The sequence below is a fragment of the Alternaria novae-zelandiae genome (genome assembly GCF_023758075.1).
Source record: "Alternaria novae-zelandiae strain BMP 2774 chromosome Unknown scaffold_1, whole genome shotgun sequence".
NCBI lineage: Eukaryota > Fungi > Ascomycota > Dothideomycetes > Pleosporales > Pleosporaceae > Alternaria > Alternaria novae-zelandiae.
The window spans coordinates 246,828-267,613 of record NW_026056961.1 but is presented as its reverse complement, the minus strand read 5'-3'; the positions used below and the strand labels follow the sequence as shown (position 1 = coordinate 267,613).

Here is a 20,786-nt window from a genome sequence, read left to right as displayed (position 1 = left end):
CGGCGGCAGCTGGTCGCTAGGGGTGAGCGTGCAGTCGCGACTGTCGGCTGTCGGCTACCGCAGAGCTGTAAGTACACGGAACCCTTTGAACAGAGCAATGCCTGAGACAGGATCACACGAATTGGTGAGTAGCGTCGAGGTGAACGATGAGAGTGCCCAGGTGGAAGACATCAACTCGACGGCCTCAACGGGCGTGATGAACGAATTTTCCGTTGACGACGTCATTTTTCTACAAGCTTCCAGGCAGCAATGTCAAGTGGAAGGTGCTGATGCCTTCCTGTGTTGTGCAGCGAAAGTGAGTGAGTAGAGACGGGCAATTGCGAACAACAGCCCTGCGGGGGTCTTACCGAGGCTTGTATCGATGTAGCTTAGCGTCTCCGCTTAGCTCAGGTCCCTGCGCATGCTCCCCAGCACCACATAGAAGAAAAAAACTAAACAGGTCTGCAGACTACATTAGGACATAATCTTGCAAAGGAGGTAACCTAACTTTAACGTAGGCTCTAGGCTGTTCAGTTTTTTCCTAGGTTAGCGTGCCGGGGCCGGCTCTTCTGCCTTCATACCCATCCTCCACGCAGTCTAGCTCATCATGTCTAGCCGTCTTTTATCATTACCGCGCGAACTTCGCGACATAATCCTCGAGTTTGTCATCAGTGCGCACGTCGAGCCTCCAAGACACCCTGCATCAGATGACACCCCTCGCAAGGCCTCCGTAGGCACGAATTGCCTGCGAATACCCGTCTTGCCACCTGCCGAGCAATATGCTACTTACGGACTGCTCCTCACGAACAGACAACTGCACCACGAGACCACAACCCGTCTCCGCCACCCGACGGCGTACTTTCTCGACGTCATGATGGTCAACGACAAAGAGCTCTGGCCCACATGGACCTGCTGTCCAGCTCGAAGCAAGGAGTCGATCGCTTTCATTGGCATAAACGTGCGCGAGACCAGAGATAGGCCGGCTCTCTATTTGAAGCGGCTTCACGACATTCTTCTCGATAAAGCTAGTTTTACCGGTCTCGTCGAATACATAGCTGATATCTGTTGCCCTGGTCAACAGATTAGGAAACTTGGGTTGAACCTCCTTACACCCACTGTACCTGAGCGAGCCCCGCATATCAGTACTGTGCAGTTGGACTGGTTTGGGTGGAAAGGAAGATTCATACAGCAGAACATGCGTCCTGTGATGAGCCAAGAAGATGTCATGAACAACGAGAGCCTAGCCCTAAGACTACTAGCCTATCGAATGGCCTTTTTCTTACTATCAGTAGAGATAACCGTGTCGGAACTGAACCGCGTGGTGGGCTTCAAACCGTGGACTGGAGGCTTTGACAAGAAAGTCATTATTGTCGATGGGGACAAGAGGGCTGAGCTAGAAAGGCGATGGGAAGGGATTCATGATCCGCACGTCCAGAGCGCTACTGACGCACTTAATCACAACGACAATATTCCAGGAGCAATTTCTCCGTCCACTCCCACAAACCTCCCGCCAGAGCTTGGTCTTTAGCCTCCACCGTCAGTTTCTCCGTCGAGTCTACGCCCACAGGCGTGTAGTATCCTCCATTGCGCAATGATCTTTTCTCCGCTCCGGCCGCACACCAAAGCTGATTCAAAACGCCCTCATGTGGCTCAAGCCACTTCTCGCCCGACATCCGCGACGTTACATCGACGAACGTCTTACTCCAGCCGGCCATCTCGGTATTCATGGTTGTCTTGACAAGTCCAGGGTGGATGGCTACAGACGTCAGCTCAGGATGCCGACGCGCGAGCTCCGCTGCGAAGAGGATGTTTGCGAGTTTGGACTGGCCATAACGAATCCATGCGCCTAGCATCATTCGAGACATCGTGCTTCCAGCTTCCAGCTCATCGAAGGAAATGCCACCTTTGATGGCGCGATGGAACTCGTAACCGGCGGACGTGTTGCTGACGATACGGACGTCTGCACCGGGCTCTTTGGCGGTCTCGAGCAAGATGGGCATCAGCTCTCTGGTGAGCATCGCATGGCCGAGATGGTTCGTCGCGAACTGAATCTCGTACCCATCGGTACTCAAGACTGCTGGTTTCGCAATGATACCGGCGTTGTTCATCAGAATATCGAGGCGGTCATGTTTGAAGTCTTGAGCGATGGCCTCTTTGACTGTGCGAAGGGACGAAAGATCCATCTTGATGAAGCTCAGCGACGCCTTTGGGTGCTTGGCTTTGATGTCGGCGATCAGTGCATTCGCTGCAGCGGCATTGCGGCCTGTGAAGTAGATGTGCAATGGACTGTGCGCCGCCAGTGCTCGCACACTTTCTTCTCCCAATCCTGCGGTGCCTAATATGACTGTCAGAAGAATGTCAACGACGGGAAAGAAGTTCAATCACCTCCAGTCACCAAGATCACTTTTCCGGAAAGGTCTCGAATGTCCTTTGCAGGGTCGAAGTCTTTGAAGCCTTGCATGTTGAAGCTTCAGTCGCTAGGTGCGTTGATGTCGCCATCTCAGTTTTTGCAGTTGCACAGTGCCTCTTATATGCATGGCGCACTATTGCCATTTTACAATTCGGACGAAAAGGCAGGCTTGTTGTGGCGCGTCTTCAAGGTGGTGGTGGTGCTGCGACGACTATCTCCGCCGGGAAGATATGTGGCCGCAACGTGCAAAACGCCGGGATGATCGACGAAAGTGCAAAAACGCTATACCACATTCGGCCATGAGACGGAACTATGGCTGCGCCTGGGCAGCCACAAGTCTCGAAGACTGAACAAAGTCACCTATCATAATTCACGTCACGATCACTGGCCATCTAGATCGAAAGTAAGGTGTAGGATGCATTACATGAGCTGTCAAGGTGTTACCCAGTCGCGCTGGCTCATAGATCGGCCACGCTAGCACGTCCCATGTGCAGCTATGCGTGCCGTCCCGTCGCATTCGTCGCGTTCCTTTCCAAGCCGTCTCCGTCTCTCACCACCTAACCCGAGTTTGTCAGACACTCTAGCGCGTACGATAGTTCGACTGTACGCGTGATCTGGTGCAAACTGCCGCCATGGTCGCTACCCAACTCGTTGGTCGCATTAGTGGGATTACAATGGCCGCGACGCGTCGCATCCCAATACGCAACACTTTCCGGACGGTTTTCAATCTTGCCGATGAATTGGGCTGTGTAGAGGTTCTTCAGAAGCGGGCTGCGTAGAACTGGGCGTTGATGGGGTATTCACATTGGTCCAAGTACAGTTCCTGTTGCCCGGTGCGGATACGATCAAAAGCCGAGAGAAATGCGCGATCGCTTTACTACTTGGCTAGACCTTGTTGTCTGGGCTTTGGTCATGCGTCCCCTCATCCCATGCGAACTCTTTCGTCATAGTAATCCCTCTTTCTCTCCTCATACTCTGCGAGAGCTCGCTGGTGGTCACACTGCCTTCTTTGCACAGGGCAGTACCCGGGCACTCCCCATGCACAGTCGTTGTCGTGAGACACATTTCGTCTTCATCCAATCGCGATTTGCCCCACTGGCTCCGAGTGTCATTGTTAATCGTGTCTCCCAACGTATCCTTCAGGTTGATCTTGCGTGTGCGCTTCTTGGATATCGTTTCGAGAGGGTTCAGCGAGGGGCCGGATGATTCGGAGTGCTGCGATGACTTGAAGGAGGATGGCAGGCGGGTGGAGAGTGCGTTGATCACTTTCATCATGAGCGGTCGCAGGGTGGGTAAGCATCCGGAAATGATGCCGATGGAGGGTTCTACGGAGGACCATATGAAGACGTCGCTCTTTGCCCAGCTGATGTCTTTCGACTGGACGAGGTGGGTAATGGTAATGATGCGGTAGAGCGAGGCAAAGCAGACGCTGTACCTGTTAGCGAGACTCCGTAGAAGGGACTGACGTTGGGCTGCGACGTACAAGCTACCGAGTAGGAACGTGAGACAGACTGCCACCTTCTGGGTCCGTCCCATGTGAAGCTTGAGCACGCTCGCTATGGGTATCGTAAGGATGCACACATCTCCGAAAAGGTTGATGATGCCGACACCGAGATAGAACTACATCTTGGTCAGTCGCTGTTGCAGCTTGGTCTTAGAGTATTCTCACCTTTGCCTCGTCTACCTGGACCACGCCTTTATCTCCGTACCACTGGTTCCAGTAATAGTGCAGTGGTCGAGTGTAGAGCGGTAGGACGATATGGTTGGTGATAAGATAACCTGTAGTGAGAGCGATGCAGAAATAGCCAAAGTACGAGAGGCCAAATATGCGGCGGTATAGCGCCAGAATGGAGAACTTGATGATGCACACACTCCATGCGTAGATGAAGACATATGCGAATGTGATCTTACTGTGGTCAGCACTGCGATACTTGTGGGGTTCTGGAAGTCGCAACGTACTATCGTAATCTGTCGCATCTCATACGGTCCCAAGGACCATATGTGCTTTCCAAGGCCGTAGAAGCCGCCTAGTCTGGACGTTAGTATCCGTGATTAGTCTGACGGGATCGACTACTTTACCTGCAATGCAGCATGCTAGGTTGCCCGCATTCAGCGCCAGACCGAGAAACATGAGATAATCATCTAGACCCAGCGGCTCCCGCTTTACGTGCAGGCGAGTGTAGAGGCGTAAGCCCACGAAAACGAGAGAAAGGACGAAAAGTACAACGCCGATAGCATTGTTAGAAGCAGTGCGGGATTCGTTCAAGTCGAGACCCGGAGGGGGGTTTGCAAAATAATCAAACGCCATGTCAAAAGCCGGTTGTCGTCGGAATCACGCAGTTTGGTTTGCAAAGTGTCAGAGAATGGTACAACATTACTTGACGCAGAGGGTCAAGTTGTATTATCGCCGTGCAGGCTTTTGGGTCTTGCACCCCCATTCACTCGGCGGTTTTCTGTGTCACGACATGCATTTATTGCAGTGAACCCATAAGGCCGTGCAATCACATGTCCAGTCGGATGAGTTTCCCGCGTAATCGCACCGATTGTGCAACGAGTGAATGCCAGTGTTTTCGGGGAGAGTGCCGGTTTCGGTGCGAAATGGAGTCGACGCTAGCCATATCAGTATAGGCTCACCTGGCTGCGAGAACGCGTGGTGTGACGAGCCGGGTACCTGATGCGCACTAGCCCGATGACAAACGATCTTCGTGTGCAGTTGCATTGTTTGGCAATCCGGGAAGGGCTGGCAGTTGGGCAATCGGACCTTTCCACGACGCGGGAGATAACGACGTGCCGCAGCGGCCGCCGTTGTACGGTGACCGACCGGAAGCGGCGATCTTGGCAGGTAGCAAGCAACCTTAACAAAGAAATCTGGGTCCACGACAGCTCTCTTCTCCGCAGTTTCACCAGCCTGACAGTCTTGACTCAATCCATCGATTAGGAACCCCAATTATCGCACTGCAACAAGATGGCACCCAAGGAAACCAAGTTCAAGGTGGCTGCCGCCCACGCTGCGCCCGTCTTCATGGACAAAGCTGCCACCATCAAGAAGACTATCCGCCTCATCGAACAAGCTGCCAAAGATGATGTCAAGCTCTTGGTGTTCCCCGAGACCTTCATTCCTGGCTATCCTGTATGTGCATCGGCTGTTATCTCAAACTTTGTATGCTGGGGCTCAGGCTAATATTACCACAGTACTGGATCGAATGTTACCCACCCCTAAAGCAGGTCGCTGCTTTGGCCAAATACGCCGAAGAGAGCGTTGTGGTGGAGCCGAATGGGGAGGATGTGAGTGCTATCCAGGATGCCTGTCGCAGGACCGGTGTAGCCATCAATCTGGGCGTGTGCGAACGTGTCGCCAACGGCTATACACTATTTAATTCGCAAGTTATTATCGATAGCGACGGCACTATACTCGGTGTTCATCGGAAGCTCCAGCCAACCTATGTCGAGCGCATGGTGTGGGCTCAGGGCAACGGAAGTACATTGCGCAACTGGCCATTGTCGCTCGGGTACAACCTCGGAGGTCTCGCGTGTTGGGAGCATACCATGAACGGCGCGCGCCAGGCCCTCATCACACAGAACCAGCACATTCATGCGGGAGCTTGGCCGGCATTGTCCACCATGGCCGGCTTCGAAGCCGTTGCCGATGCGCAGATCGAGGCGTTGATGAAGGCCCATGCCCTCACTGCCCAAGTCTTCGTCATCACTGCTTCCAACTACGTCGACCAACAGTGCCTCGACTGGATGGAAGAGAACCTCGGAAAGCAGGACCTCGTCAAGGCTGGCGGCGGTTGGTCTTCTGTCCTCCATCCGTTCTGCTCGTACATCGCTGGTCCGCACACGGGCGGAGAGGAGAAGTTGGTGCAGGGTGAAATTGACTTCTCGCACATGGGGTCGGTAAAGGTATGGATCGATGCGGCAGGCCACTACCAGCGTCCCGAGATTCTGCAGTTCGCGTTCGATGCGCGCCCGCACTGGGCTGATGAAAAGACCGATCGCTTCAAGGTGCGTACTGATGACAAGAAGTCGGACACTGAGAGTGGTTACTCGTCTCAGAGTGAGGTGAGGTCGAACTAGAAGGATGCGGTCTTGGCAACTGTGCCGCATCGGCAGGCAGTCGCGATATGAAGTGGCGTGGCATATGTGACATGTTACTGGCTGAGCCTCGTGGAGGCTTAGCGACTCAGCCATCTTGTGCGACTTCACTCAAGCGGGGTCAGGCGCAGCTTCAGAACAACAGATATTTCCTTTCATGTCACCACCCAGTGTGCCTTGACCTCTCATTTTTATCCCACTATGTCAATCACTTTCGGTGCCGTTGGTGACATAATCTCGGTTGCTTTGTTGGCCAAAGATCTTATCGCGACGCTCGACGAGGCCCGTGGGTCCAAAGCTGAGTATCGAGCTGCAGTCCAGGCCATCAAAACCTTGAACGACACTATCAATCTAGTGAATCACCATGTTATACAACAGGGAGTCACCACACCCGAATTGCGTAATCTTTGCGAGACGTCAAAGCAAGCTGTGGCGAGATGTCGTATCCTAGGTGATGCCTTTCTAGCACGACTTCGAAGATACCAGACTACGTTCGATAAGACCCATGGTGCAAACAAGATCAAAGAGATGGCGATGGCTGTTCGCTGGCGTATTGGAGAAAAGGAGGCACTAGGGCAGTTTCATGCTGAGATACTAGGGGCTAGCTTATCGCTTCAGACATTGTTAGCGACCGCAAACTTGTGAGTGATGCGAATCGCTAGTTGAACCCCCATGCTGATATCGCATAGTTCACTTCTCAGCGTTAATCGGAAAGAGATGAACGCAAAGCTTGACGCAGCTCAGGTCGAAAGCCACGCCACCATCCTCTCACAAAATACATCACTCAACGTCCTTGCAGATGGTGTCAAGAACGCCAACAGCAGAATCGAGGCCGGCAATTCAATCTTGGCTAAAGTTTCGGAAGCACTGAAATTCGATCGGATCCGTCAGCTGGGTGCTGAGCTCAAAGGTCTGATGCGAGGTGTAATGGCGGTAAACTTCGCGACCTACCGCGCGGTCATCCGCCTAGAGTCTGCACTTCCCAGCCACTTAGAGCGAAGACTTATTGAGGACCCCGTGATTCTGGAAGACCCGATTGGTCGCATCGCGCCTGTACACCTACAGTTCATCACTTCTTGGGATGCCTTCAATGCGGTGCTCGAGGGGCGCTTTCACGATAGGGAAGGATATAAGAAGATGAAGCAACGAGAATACGGATTACAAATAAGAAAGACTGGCAAAGAGATTGAGCAGTCGCGGCCGTGGCAAAGCGCTTTTTCGCCTGGGCAGCATATTGAGATGAGCTTCGTCTTCAACCAAGATGATGTCGGCGAGAGCAGCAGTGCAATCTGTCCTGGATGCCGGACCCCATCATCACATTCCAATGATGCCGATATACAATGTACAGAATGTCAGATGTTCTTTCGCAGGATCACCGTGATACAGGACGATGAATCTCCACCCCGAAACACGCCTTCCGCTGAAGATCAGCACACTCGAGATTTTGTCCTGCAACCAGAACTTACGGAGGTCGGTAGTCGAAAACGAACTTTTTATGAGCCTGCTGAGCGCGAGGAAGAGGACTTGAGAAGCTTCAAACGAGTGCGACTCGTTTCCAAAAGAAAGCGTACTGATAGACTTGGACTCTTTCCGCCTGGAATGTCTGAGGTAGAGGCACGCAAACGGCAGAGAAATCAAAAGTTGGATGATATCATGGATTCATTTGGATCATTGAATGAACGGTTTCCAAACCTTCGAGCTCAAATAGATCAGTACCACGCCGAGGTCCGCCAGAGAGCACGCGAGCCAGAACAGAAGTATGCCGAGCAAGCCGAACTCGATCATCTTGAGCTACTTCTTATTCTTCGCCAGGAAGCTGAACTAGAAACGGATCAGTTTAGGAAGCTGAGCTTAGACAGGTCAATAGTAGATCTAAGCAGAACGAGCAATAAACAGAAAAGGTGATACCCGTATGCTCGACAAGCTTGAAGGGCTGCTACTGGGAGCTGAGGCTCGTGAAGTGGAGACTGAGGGGAAGAAGCTGGCCGAACAGATGGAGAAGGATAAACTACAACGACTCTTACGTGCTCAGGCCGAAGAGCAACGCAAGCTCCAGGCATAACATGTTCAAATTGTCAGAGCAACAAACATGCGCATCATAATTTATCGTACATATTGTGATCACTACCACTCTCTCTTACATACACCACTTCTTCACCTGCACACCCTTACACCCATCCTTCCCAAGATATCAATCATCACAAAGCGTATTGCATTCCACCCCGGGCTTCACAAACACCCTACCCTCCTGGCTCGGGTCACCGTTCGGCGTACCATACCAAGGTAAACGCCATTGGACTTCGAAGTCGTTAGCCTCGTAGCCTGTCGCACCTGTTGGGCCATGTTAGCAGGTGTTATCCATGTGTTATGGCGGATAGCGGCTGGAAAGTTGGTGATGGGGGTTGGGAAGAGACGTACGATACCCATGGCGGCAGGCGCAATAATTTGGACCAGGCGTATGGGGGTTATCGTGGCCCCATACGTAGGTGCAGGAGGTGGTGATGTCGCACTTGTTCTTGTCGGGAGTGGGGACGCATGTGTCGCAGGGGGGTTCGTAGGGTGGAGAGAGAGCGGCGGCGAGAGCGAGGAAGGAAGCGATCATGGTGACGGTACATGTCTTCATGATGGGGTCTAGCAATCTGAGTGATGCAAGTTCGATGAGAAGATGGTCGATTGAAGTGGGTGTTGGTTTATTGTATTGCTTTGCTTGATGTGGTCGCGTAACGCTGAGCGGAGTGGGACAGCATTCTTATACTCGACAGACCCTATCACATCTGTGTGGGTTCTTCTCCAGTGTCGTGCTCTACTCATGCCACTTAATCACTACCAAGACATGCATCCCGTATCAGCGTTGAACCATCGACGCCGCATCGACGCTCACGACCGAACCAATACGAAGTCTTCTCAGCTAACATAATATTCATACGTAACTCTGAGCCATCACAGTCTGACGAGACCTCGCGGTCTCGTACTGCAAGACGTCCGTAGATGCCAAGCAAAAAGTCCATGCACACGAATGAAAGCAGCGATTCCATGGCTTTCGCCGCCTCATTCAGCGCGACCAAAAGACGATCGCTAGGAAGATGCCACAGAGTAAATTTAGCAAAGATGGCTGGATTGAACATCTTGTGATAAGTTCTCATGCCATCAGGAGATCTCGTGTTGCTTCCCCGCATTCCTCAGCTTGCTGATGAGGAGAACACGAGTGTTAGCGGCTTAGGAGGAGGCACATGTGGATATCGTTCGCCAATTCGGAAGTGTAAATGCGATGAGAATAAGTGTTGCTAATTGTGTAACCGGGATATGCCAGTGCTATGCGACTCCGAAACGCCATGCCATGATGCGTATGCAGTTGATCCTCATTCTCTCATCTCTTCCCCTTCTTGAGCACCAGCCCCTTCCAGCCTTTGCTATCCTTGATCCGCCTGAGCGCTTTGCTCGCAACAGGATCCTTGGCCAAGTCATCCAAACAGGCCTTCTTCTCCTCCTCACTCTCGTGCTCATGGAACTCGCACCATTCCTTCTCCATCTTTGGCCTCTCCCCCCTCGCCAACATTGTTACCAGCTCGAACAGAAATGCTTGCGGAAGCTGGCTGCGTAAAGCTATCGTGCGCTCGTCGTCGCGGTCGGGGTTCCAGTACACGGAGTACATATCGAGGAAGTATCGGCACAGCGGTGCGTCTGGCGGTAGGCTCTCGTAGGCGGCGATGACGTTGCTGTGATCGGGCATGACTTGCAGGATCTCATCATTCGTTTGCCACGCAAGGATGACGGCGCGACGTAGCTTCGGGATGGCGTAGCGGTGTGCGAAGACGTAGAGTGATATGAATCGGCGCTCTAAGAAGCCTTCCAGCCCTCTCCACTTGTATGGTCTTGAGCAGCATGGGCACAGCGTCTCTTTGGGTATCTCGGGCTTCTCAGCTGGGTTTCGTGGAGGCGGTACGACGGCAGCCTTCTCGGGCTCAGCATCGCCAGGGACTTTCTCGGCACTGGGTGCAGGGCTGCTTGCAGCGGCAGCGTTGGCCGGCGCGGCGTCCGCTTCCGTATCGTCGGTCTCTAGAGCAATGCCCCAAGACGCAGTATCCACATCATCGCCCTCCTCCTGACCGGTGGTGCTCGAGCTGTCGCCGCCATTGACACTGACTGCATGAGTCGGAGGGTGGACCTCCTTCCCTCCCTCGATGAGATGGTGTGGTATGAAGCCTGTGTATAACCATAGCATGAACGCGTCAAACACGTCAGGGGTTGTGTCGTCGAGGTCTAGCGTAGTTCCCGACTTCTCGTAGGGCGAGTTGCTCTTCTCTTCCAAGCATGTGTTGAAGTATGGGGAGCATCGTCGGAGGAGTTCGCGGTGGCAGCTGAAAGACTCGGCGTAGTCTTTTCCGCCGACTTTGACTGTGATAATCGTCTGATCGAAGTTTCTACCTCTGGTTAGCGGTTCAGCCTTGCGAATCTGGAAGCAATGATGGTACTCACCGGAAAGTATGACCGAGCGTAGTAGCACCTTTTGAGTGCATGAAAGGCATTTTGAGTAGATAGTCAGGTTCCATTCATTGTCGCCTTACTGAGGACTCCATCGCCATTATATCTTTACTTTCCAGCCCGGGTAATACGGGGAGCTCAGTTTCAGCAGTCGTGACAGATGCATCTTGGCGTTCGACCTTGCGGCGGTTGAATGCTTGTACGAGCTTCTGTGCCCTGTTCGAAGAGGCTTAAGCGGGGTGACAATGAGCTTAATTGAAACCGACAGGCCCTAGAGAACGAGTGACGGCTGGGCTCAGCTGGGCGATCTTAGAACGAGGGAGGGGTCTTGTCGAGTCGTGCGGAAGAGGATGAGTTTGATAGCCGTTTCATGATGCTTGGCGGGGAAAGCATGCCTCAGCCGACATCTGGCTCGCACGAGATCTCCATGGCGGTGAGGTCGAGCCTGGCATCTCCTTGCGCGTGGCCTAACGTAGAGACGGGTGGTGCCGCAGGATGGCTTGGTGATGAAGTGGATGGGTTGGTTGGAGCGTGATCGAAGACGCGTCGCATCCCCGCGTCGCCTTTGTTGGCATCCGTGCACCGCTGACCCACTGCGTCATCAATCCCTTGGAACCGCGATGGCCCAACACCAAGCAAAGACAATCTACACTCTACGAATCAGACAGTCACCGAGCATATGCGAACGATGACAGCTCGTAGTGTGATGCTTACCCCGCGTCTGTACGATGTCAACCCCACTTCAACCGCAGCTATCAGAACTTGGCCGCATCTAGCTATGCGTATAACTATGCCGTTGCGGTGCGCATTCTTATCTGCAAGTCAATCCGAATCCTGAAAGGTCATCAAGCAAGAACGACTCCAGATGGCTTCCAAACTTGATACAAAGACCTACCGAGGCAATGTCATCAACAACCAGCTCGTCCCAACTCCTGAAACACGACATTCCATCAATCCAGCCACCGGCCAACCACTCTACGAAGTGCCAGTAGCCAGGAAAGAAGATCTCGATGCCGCCGTAGACGCAGCGCGCAAGGCGTTCAAATCATGGAGCTCCACCCCCTTCTCTGAGCGAGCAAATCTACTCCTCAAGTACGCCGATACGATAGAACACCACCGCGATGAGCTGGAGCAACTCCTCACCTCGGAGCAGGGCAAGCCACTATCGCTATCCCGAACCGAGATGGACTGCGGCCTAACATGGTTACGCGCCTTCGCGACTATGGAGATCAAAGACGAGATCCTACAAGAAGACGATGAAAAGACCATCTACTCAACCCATCCACCCATCGGCGTATGCGCCGGCATCGTGCCCTGGAACTGGCCTATCCTACTAGGCCTAGGCAAATTGGGCCCAGCACTCATCACAGGAAACACTTTCATCATGAAGCCATCGCCGTACACACCCTACTGCGACCTCAAGCTTAGCGAGCTGGCCATGACCGTGTTTCCTCCTGGCGTCGTGCAGGTACTCAGCGGGGATGATCGGCTTGGCCCTTGGATCACAGAGCATCCTGGTATCGACAAGATCTCATTTACAGGCTCGATAGCAACAGGCAAGCTGGTCGCAGCATCCTGTGCGAAGACACTGAAGCGGTATGTGCTGGAGCTAGGTGGTAACGACGCAGCGATTGTGTGTGAAGACGTGGATATCGATAAATGTCTGCCTAAGATCGCGACGTTGAGTTTCCTCAATTCGGGTCAGATATGCATGTTGACGAAGCGTATCTACATCCATGAGAGTATCTACGACTCTTTTCGAGATAAGATGGTTGAGTTTACGAAGGAGAACATCAAGACTGGTGCTGGGACGGAAGAAGGCGTTGTAGTAGGACCGTTGCAGAACAAGATGCAGTAAGCCATCCATCCCTTCCCATCTGTTTCTCCCACTACTCACCCTCCGTTCCTCACAAAAGCTAACAAAAGAACCCAGATTCGACAAAGTCCAAAACATGTACGCCCAAATCCCCCTCCAAAACTGGACCCCCGCCCTCGCCGGCACCATAACCCCAACCCCCCAAAACGGCTACTACATCACCCCCACCATCATCGACAACCCACCCGAAGACTCCCGCATCGTCCAAGAAGAGCCCTTCGGTCCCATCGTCCCACTCCTCAAATGGAGCAACGAAGACGACGTCATCGACCGCGCCAACGCGCTCAGAACGGGGCTTGGCGCATCGGTGTGGAGTAAAGACATCACGCGCGCGGAGGGCATGGCACGAAGGTTGGAGGCGGGGAGTGTGTGGGTAAATTCGCATTTTGATGTTGATCCAAGAGTGCCGTTTGGGGGGCATAAGGAGAGTGGGGTGGGCATGGAGTGGGGGATGGAGGGGTTGAAGCATTATACGAATAGTAGGAGTTTGTGGGTGTGGAAGAGGGTTTTTGAGTGATTCAGTGGATGTTTGCTGTTGAAGCATTTGATCTGTCTCTAGAGTGGGACCATGGTTCTCTTTTGTTGTGGCACCTCATACAAGAAAAAAACTGAACAGGTCTGCAGACTACATTGACCCAAATCTTTGCAAAGTAGGTAACCTAACGTCAACGTAGGCTCCAGGCTGTTCAGCTTTTTCCTAGGTTGGCGTGGTGGCTTAAGCTTTGCTGCCGCCCCATTCTCTCCACCATTCGTAAAGTGCGATACCACCTGCGGTTTGAACGTCTGTTGAGAACGTTAGTAAAAGGGTGCTGACGTTGGCTACAAGAATGAGACTTACTCAAACTTCTGGTAACTCCCACAGTCTTGATCTCGACATTGCGATCGATGACAGCCAGCACCTCCGCGGAAATACCTTCTTTCTCACTACCTAGCACAAGACAGCACTTCTTGGGTAGTGTACCAATATCCTGGCTTCTAGCCTCCCTCACAATCTTCTCTCCGTCCACAACATCATTCTTACCATCCTCAGTCCCCAATATGCCACTCCGATCCGTCTGCTCAATGCCCACAACCTCATACCCTTTACTCTTTGCATCTAGTAAGAACGCCGGTACGCCGACCTCCTTCAGCTCATTGATAGCAAGATGTTTCTCCGATCGCACACTCGTAGCCTTGAAGTCTTTGTGCGCGACTTTCTTAAGGTCATCGATGTAGAGGGCTTCGAGACCGAAAGATTCGGATATGCGGGAGAGACCACCGAGGTTGGTGGGATTGTCAATGAGAGAGGCGACGAGCATGACGGATGCGGGACGGGCATTTTGCATGCTGGGTGGGCCGCCAGGTGGGTGAAGGTTGTCAAGGTCAATGCCGGCTTTGGTTTGGAGGGTGATTTGGCCCGTCGGTTCTGCGGTAGTGGTGGTGGTGGGTACCGGGGCAGTTGTAGCTGGTGTAACGACGTCAAAGCTGGGGTTGATCTTGTTCCCAAGTGCTATGCGTGCAGGTGGTGGGTTGAAACCATCAGACTGATCATCACGCTCGAGAGCCTCGAAGTCTTCATGTGTGACGAGCTCTGGTTCCGGTGTCTCGATCGACAGGTATCGGCCTTGAAAGATGCCTGTAAGGGTAAAGTCCTGTTCGATATCGACCTTTAGAGTCCTTATTGTCCAGGGAGAAGCGTTGAACTTGTCCAGCCGGCGGATGAAAGCGTCCATGCCTTTGAAAGCGGGATTCTCGGTAATCCTCCTCCAACCCTTCTCAACAGCTATGTCAAACACGATGGGAAACGCAAAGTTTGCTTCGTGGCGGATCTGGACTTTGGGGCTGGCAGAGTAGGAGTTCAGGTGTGTGATCAACTCTACTGCAAAGTCTTGGGTTTCGTATGGCGCGACTAGAAGACCAATCTTGATCAGACTGGCGATATGAATCGGGCTATACTCTTCCAGATTTCCTAGCTCTATCAAGAGACGCGTAGAAAATTCCGGGAACCGACGGTAAATGCGAGCTATGGCCCATTCGAGCAGGTAGCGGTATCGTGGCCATGATTCTACCACTAAGGCACGAGTGAAATAATCGAGATGACTCTCCACCCCTATGTCAGTCGCACAGTAGTGACTCATCAATAGCATTGCCTGCAGTTGAAAAGTGTTCTTCCATGGACATTTGACTGCGACTGGTGGTTTCTGATCCCCCCAGGGTAATTCCAACTCATCCAGTATATTCTGAGCAGTCTCTGGGTATGAGCTATATGGGTCATTCGGGATACGGTGTAGGATATCTATGACAGCTGCGTATGCATGCCATTCTCGCATACCGTAGTAGGATGCATATGTTCGATGCGGCAGGTATTGCTGAAGCTTGTCGGCAGCGACAACCTCAAACAAAAACTCTGTTCCGATGGATGCTGGATTATTGATGAAATCAAGAATGTAGTCGTCGAAGGGAAGGCCTCCCCGCGTTGATCTGATCGCACTTGGGTGTGCAAACACAGCTTTGCGTAGCGATCGAGCAAGTACTGCAAGAATGTAGGACCGTCCCTTGGACAGCTTCATAAGGCGTTTCATGGCTACCGAGAGCAGAGTATTGATGTCGCACCAATTAGGGAAGTGATTCAACCCCTCCTCAACACTGACAATTATGCATGTCGGATGGAATAGTAGGGAAGGTAGTTGTATAGCAAATGGTCTGATGAAGTCGCGAATCTCAGCCTCTTCCCACAACGCTGCCAACACGGTGTGCAAGTCGTCTGGGTTGATGTCGGCTGGTTCAGTACGATCTAGGAGCTCGATCACGCTCTTACAAGCGGGCGCGAAGGCTGAACCTTGTATACAGCTATGCTTCGATTCGCGGAGGTCTTTGATGAAAGACCGAAGAGTGGGTAGCCCGCCATCTCTGGTGCCAAAGGTCGATCGAAGCGCCGACTGATCCACTGGATCTTCCAACTTTTGGCATTTGGCTCTCAGGACTTCGCTAGTTGGTACGGCTTTCGACTGTAGATCAGGATCAAGAAGATCGCAGAGCCTTTGACAGTGAATGCTGTGTAAGTCGCTTGCTACCTCAGGCAACCCAGGCAAGCGTGACAAGCTGAGGATCTCGGTAATTTCCGACATCTCCAGCTTGTGATGCGGTGGCCCTCGCGCGTATCGCGTCTCCAGGCCTTTGACGAGGCCATGCATCAGGTACAATATTGCTGGTTGGAACATTCTCCCGCCGGCGTTCAGAACGTAACGAACTATACCAAGCACGATTGCACGGCCATTCCGGTTGTCTACTCCAACTTCGGAGACGGCAAAGTCGACCGAAGGGATAAAAGATGGGCTTTCTTCTGTATCGGATACAAAGCGAGAGACGACTGCAGCAAGTGCGTCTCCATGAGCGCACGTTGTCGATGATCGTGTGGCAGTAAGAGTCGATGTGAAGAGACTACCATCCGTTGCCCAAGGTAGAAATCCCTCGAATAGGAAGTTTATGTGGCCGCTCAAGTCGCCCCGGCGCTGCCATGTCAAAGTTAGCATCGGTATACTCGGCCTCTAGTAGGCCATGGCTTTCGCCCTGAACTATTGTCTTGTTGCGTAGATGGTACAATAACGATGATAACGATATCGTCTATGACGATGAAAGACAAGTAACTTACTTCGATAACAAAGTCCATATACCAGCGGCCGATCATCTTCCTAACGCTCTCCTGTATCAGCGGGTTCAAGGCTGCGGTGAGTAGAGTTGTCGTCATGGCGGGAGTAATTCGGGAAGGATTTGTTGCTGAAGAAGAGCCAAGAAGCGTCGTCATAGATTTCAGGCAGTCCTCGACCTGGCCAGAATATCGATGAAGCACGATGGTCTCGAATAGGGTCGTATATAGATCGTACTGCTCCCGGTCCTTGCCACTAGCATCGTATCTCATCGTAGGTGTATCGATATGGTCAGAAGTGGCAAGAAAAGACTGGCGGATGATACCGAGGCAGTATTTGCGTTGATCCGCATGGCCTTTGACAAGACCTAACCTGAGCTTTCTCCAGTATTCTTCGTTGCCCACACATGTGAATTTGAGCCCAGCGGAAGCGGCGAGCGATATCCATTGGAACCAGGTCCTGTATATCTTGCTAGACCGAGCGGCGAAACATGCCATGTCGAGTGCGTCAAGACGGTTCCATATTGATTGATCAACGACTGCATCGAGATTGGTGGGTGAGTTCTCTCTCTTGCTTTTCAGCAATGAAAAGAAAGCGGACAGCGTATCATGTGCAGTATCATCTAGCCCTTCGACGCCGACAAAGCTCGAAAGGAGAGTGAGAGATTGCGAGTCGACCATGTACGAAGACGCGGCCGGTACCCAAAAGGAGCATTTCAGAAATTCGAGATAGGCTCTTGCAGTTTCGACGCTTTCCACATGTGCTTGTTCAGCCGATAGGTCCGTGGCTAGGGTGAAAAGGCTTTGCTTGATTTTGGAATTGAGAAGAGATGCGGCATGCGAGTCGTGAGTGTAGCATATCTCGGCAATCTCGTAGAGGCTCTCGGGTGACCTTTGGTCGATTAGACGGCCCAACACGGTATTCCATAATTCCTCATGTTGTGGAGTATTTCCACTCTCTCCATCGGCGATTTCGCTGGGCAAGAGTCGCACGCAGATGTCGAGTGCGCCAATGTCGATTCCTGATGCAGCTTTTACTTTCGCCAGGCTGCCACCAAACGCTACCTGTCGGGTTTGTTCGTCTAAGAGACTTAGTACTGCAGCGGTAGCCATGTCGGTTGACGGCAAATGAATCTTGCGCGGGCGTGATAGGCCTTCCTGGTAGTGCGCTCCTCAAGCGAGGTGTGGACAAGCCGTTGTAGGTATTCTGACCTTAAAGTTGACCGCTGGATGCCTGTTCTCATTAAATGAGTAGAGGTAAGCAAGTCGCGCGCGTGTGGATATTAGGTCGAGCGGAGTTCTGCTAATTGCATTGTTAGAGTTCACGTCGCAGGGTCGACACCAGTCACATTTTGCGCCCGCCTCAGATGGAAAATTTAGTCGCTACTGCGATGCACCGCCGGCCGAAACTGCGATACTGACAACATCAGTCCAACAACGTAACGAAACGAACAAGAAGCCGTGTAAGATTGCGATGGGCAATAGATCAATGTCTCGTGTCGACGAGAGAACGCGACCTGAATTGAAGCATGTTGAGTGGAAGGCGCTGGGACGAAAGCCGTCATTGGTGACTACAAGGTATCCGACTGAGAGTCCTTGATCCTTCACCGGTTGCTCATGCCAGAGCAGCACTGCATGCGCCTAGACAGCTTCACCGTCTATTGATGCCATGGACAGGTCAGCTAGCTCTTGCTTTTGGCCAGGTCGTCCTGTCGCGTCGTGTTGGGAGACGAGGGCTGCTGTGGGTACTCGTCAGTGTGTACCTGGAGACAGATCCAAGCTGATCCGACCACACAGTATCTCCCCAGCAGATCTCGGAAGCTATTAGACATCCCCTTTGGTCTGGTCGCGTCGCGCTGTGATGGCGCGCGCGTCAGTGGGGAGCTTGGCAGTGACGTGTTATCGATCGCACACGGCAACCGCGTGTTGACACGGCCCAAACAATGGCCCACGAGTCATGGGCGGGAGCGATCCGTGCTCCACCTCAACACCGCCTATGCACCTGCTGTACATTCACCGGTCGCAACAGCTCTTGGATTCTTGCTACCTCATACTAGACGGTATCTTGGACTGCAGAATGTATCCCCTACACACTACCGCCTCTGCGCCTTCCATGCGCGCTTCCGACGCATCGTATCTTCAGGCGCTCTCATCACCCGCGCCCATGAACGACGACCCCGGCAATGTCAAGGTGGTGGTGCGATGTAGGGCCTTTGTGCCGAGAGGTAGGATATCAGTACTCAATTGATACTTACAGACACTAATAAGGGCTATAGAGAAAGAGAAGGGCACGAAGTGCCTAATCCGCATGGACCCAGCCACACAAAAGACCACACTGTATGCGCCAGAAGAGAGTGGGAACAGCGGACGCCGTGTTCTGGACGACAAGGAATTCACATTCGATCGCTCATACTGGTCGCACGACGAGTCCGACCCGCACTACGCCCACCAAGAAGATGTCTACCGCTCTTTTGGTGAGGAGTTCCTCGACCACAACTTCGGAGGATACCACACATGTATTTTCGCATACGGTCAGACGGGGTCGGGAAAGAGTTACACCATGATGGGCACACCAGACAACCCAGGCTTGATCCCGCGAACTTGCGAGGAGCTGTTCGATCGCATCGCACACGAACCGTCGCCCAACACCAACTACCACGTCCAAGTCTCTTACTTCGAAGTCTACAACGAGCACGTGCGGGATCTGCTCACTCCGAGGACGACCCCGCCCATCTACCTCAAGATTCGCGAGAGTCAGAAGGATGGTGTATACGTGCAGGGTCTGACCGAGGCTGAAGTCAAGAGCTACGCTGATGTTGCGCGCTTGATGAAGATTGGCGACATGGTAGGCGCATCTCTACATACTCATCCAGCGACATACTAACAGTATTATAGAGCCGAACGACTGCCTCCACCAAGATGAACGACACCTCATCACGATCCCACGCCGTCTTCACGATCCGCCTCAAGCAAATCACCCACTCGCTTCTCTCCGATGAGACCATCGAACGCACAGCACGCATGCGCCTCGTCGATCTCGCTGGCTCCGAACGTGCCAAGTCGACCGAAGCCACCGGAGCTCGCTTGAAGGAGGGAGGACAAATCAACAAGTCTCTTACTACACTTGGTCGCGTCATTGCTGCACTGGCAGACCCAAGACGACACGGTGCGAAGGGACGACGACCACGAGAGGTTGTGCCGTACCGTGATTCAGTCTTGACCTGGCTGTTGAAAGACTCGTTGGGTGGTAACAGCAAGACAGCCATGGTTGCTTGCATTGCGCCGGCCGACTACGATGAGACTCTTTCCACCCTACGCTACGCCGACCAGGCCAAGCGCATCCGCACACGTGCCTTGGTCAACCAGGACTGCATGTCGGCTGCACAGCGAGACGCTCAGATCGCAGAGATGTCAGAACAGATCCGCAGTCTACAAGTCTGTGTCAACGCCGCCAGCCAGCGCAAGAGGGAGGAAGCCACCGAGCTAGACGAGTACCAGAGGCAGGTCGCACTCATGCAGCGCCTCATGGAGGAGAACCGTCAAGTGTCTGCTGCGAAGATCAAGGCGCTCACTTCCGAGGTCGAAGAGCTGCGTCCCACAAACGTAGCTTTGCGCGCAGAGATCGACTCGTTGCGCCGCCATCTCCAGCTCGCTCTAGGAGAGCTCAAGAACCCCATCGTCCTGCCACCGCCCCGGGAGCTTGGTACGCCAGACTTCGAGAATGAGTCATGGCTAGGCGAAGGCGAGGGTAAAGATGGATCGATCCCTGCTCCTGATGGTGAGGCCAGCGATGATGACTCTGATTCAGGCTATGATGAGGGTGACCACGATGAGTTGGCGCAGGAGTTGCACAATGAGGCGGAGGCCTTCCTCCAGGACCTGGGCATGTTCCGCAAGAAGGTCGGCAGCGATGTCGATCGCTTCGGTATCCGCGAGACACTGGCTGAGCTCATCGGAGGTCATTGAGCAGATATGTTCTGATGTTGATTATGCGACTTGGTTGGGAGGAAATCGGACTTCGAGGCGCACAGATTGGTTACGAATGCATGAGCGACGGCGTTTTCTTCAAGTTGGATTTGGCAGTACCCAAGATTAGTATACCAGTATATAGTTACCAAGAAATGAAAGATATCCCATGAGTCTCGATGAGTTCTGCGGAGACTTGACGTGAGTCGAACATGACATTACAACAGACGCTGAAGTACACTTTGCCATATCATGCCTAAAGTCACACAATGAGGAAACGAAGCGGATGTTGCCTAGATTTGTTCGCAGGCGTTGCGGCAGCCTCGGCGGGAGAGCTATGACCTCAACTCGAA

General features: G+C 52.9%; 8 protein-coding genes across 8 annotated transcripts; 4 read left to right on the top strand and 4 right to left on the bottom strand.

Moving 5' to 3' along the window:
* Positions 1 to 1,430: 1,430 nt before the first annotated feature.
* Positions 1,431 to 2,440, bottom strand: J4E88_000076 (uncharacterized protein; the record flags this gene model as incomplete). Its single annotated transcript, XM_049393757.1, has 2 exons — positions 1,431 to 2,314; positions 2,365 to 2,440. The coding sequence occupies 2 exons, from the start codon at positions 2,438 to 2,440 to the stop codon at positions 1,431 to 1,433; spliced, it is 960 nt and encodes a 319-aa protein (XP_049259586.1).
* Positions 2,441 to 3,274: 834 nt separating this feature from the next.
* Positions 3,275 to 4,697, bottom strand: J4E88_000075 (uncharacterized protein; the record flags this gene model as incomplete). The annotated part of the gene is made up of 5 exons (XM_049393756.1): positions 3,275 to 3,818; positions 3,873 to 4,009; positions 4,059 to 4,295; positions 4,349 to 4,416; positions 4,469 to 4,697. The coding sequence occupies 5 exons, from the start codon at positions 4,695 to 4,697 to the stop codon at positions 3,275 to 3,277; spliced, it is 1,215 nt and encodes a 404-aa protein (XP_049259585.1).
* Positions 4,698 to 5,354: 657 nt separating this feature from the next.
* Positions 5,355 to 6,466, top strand: J4E88_000074 (uncharacterized protein; the record flags this gene model as incomplete). Its single annotated transcript, XM_049393755.1, has 2 exons — positions 5,355 to 5,519; positions 5,582 to 6,466. 2 exons carry the CDS (start codon positions 5,355 to 5,357, stop codon positions 6,464 to 6,466), a joined length of 1,050 nt encoding a protein of 349 aa, XP_049259584.1.
* A 219-nt stretch (positions 6,467 to 6,685) lies between these two features.
* Positions 6,686 to 8,546, top strand: J4E88_000073 (uncharacterized protein; the record flags this gene model as incomplete). The annotated part of the gene is made up of 4 exons (XM_049393754.1): positions 6,686 to 7,125; positions 7,174 to 8,026; positions 8,198 to 8,343; positions 8,381 to 8,546. The coding sequence occupies 4 exons, from the start codon at positions 6,686 to 6,688 to the stop codon at positions 8,544 to 8,546; spliced, it is 1,605 nt and encodes a 534-aa protein (XP_049259583.1).
* A 1,305-nt stretch (positions 8,547 to 9,851) lies between these two features.
* J4E88_000072 (uncharacterized protein) lies at positions 9,852 to 11,010 on the bottom strand (the record flags this gene model as incomplete). The annotated part of the gene is made up of 2 exons (XM_049393753.1): positions 9,852 to 10,911; positions 10,961 to 11,010. 2 exons carry the CDS (start codon positions 11,008 to 11,010, stop codon positions 9,852 to 9,854), a joined length of 1,110 nt encoding a protein of 369 aa, XP_049259582.1.
* An 821-nt stretch (positions 11,011 to 11,831) lies between these two features.
* J4E88_000071 (uncharacterized protein) lies at positions 11,832 to 13,359 on the top strand (the record flags this gene model as incomplete). Its single annotated transcript, XM_049393752.1, has 2 exons — positions 11,832 to 12,820; positions 12,900 to 13,359. 2 exons carry the CDS (start codon positions 11,832 to 11,834, stop codon positions 13,357 to 13,359), a joined length of 1,449 nt encoding a protein of 482 aa, XP_049259581.1.
* A 198-nt stretch (positions 13,360 to 13,557) lies between these two features.
* J4E88_000070 (uncharacterized protein) lies at positions 13,558 to 17,580 on the bottom strand (the record flags this gene model as incomplete). The annotated part of the gene is made up of 3 exons (XM_049393751.1): positions 13,558 to 13,625; positions 13,681 to 16,206; positions 16,398 to 17,580. 3 exons carry the CDS (start codon positions 17,578 to 17,580, stop codon positions 13,558 to 13,560), a joined length of 3,777 nt encoding a protein of 1,258 aa, XP_049259580.1.
* A 1,051-nt stretch (positions 17,581 to 18,631) lies between these two features.
* Positions 18,632 to 20,433, top strand: J4E88_000069 (uncharacterized protein; the record flags this gene model as incomplete). Its single annotated transcript, XM_049393750.1, has 3 exons — positions 18,632 to 18,692; positions 18,744 to 19,312; positions 19,363 to 20,433. The coding sequence occupies 3 exons, from the start codon at positions 18,632 to 18,634 to the stop codon at positions 20,431 to 20,433; spliced, it is 1,701 nt and encodes a 566-aa protein (XP_049259579.1).
* Positions 20,434 to 20,786: the final 353 nt, after the last annotated feature.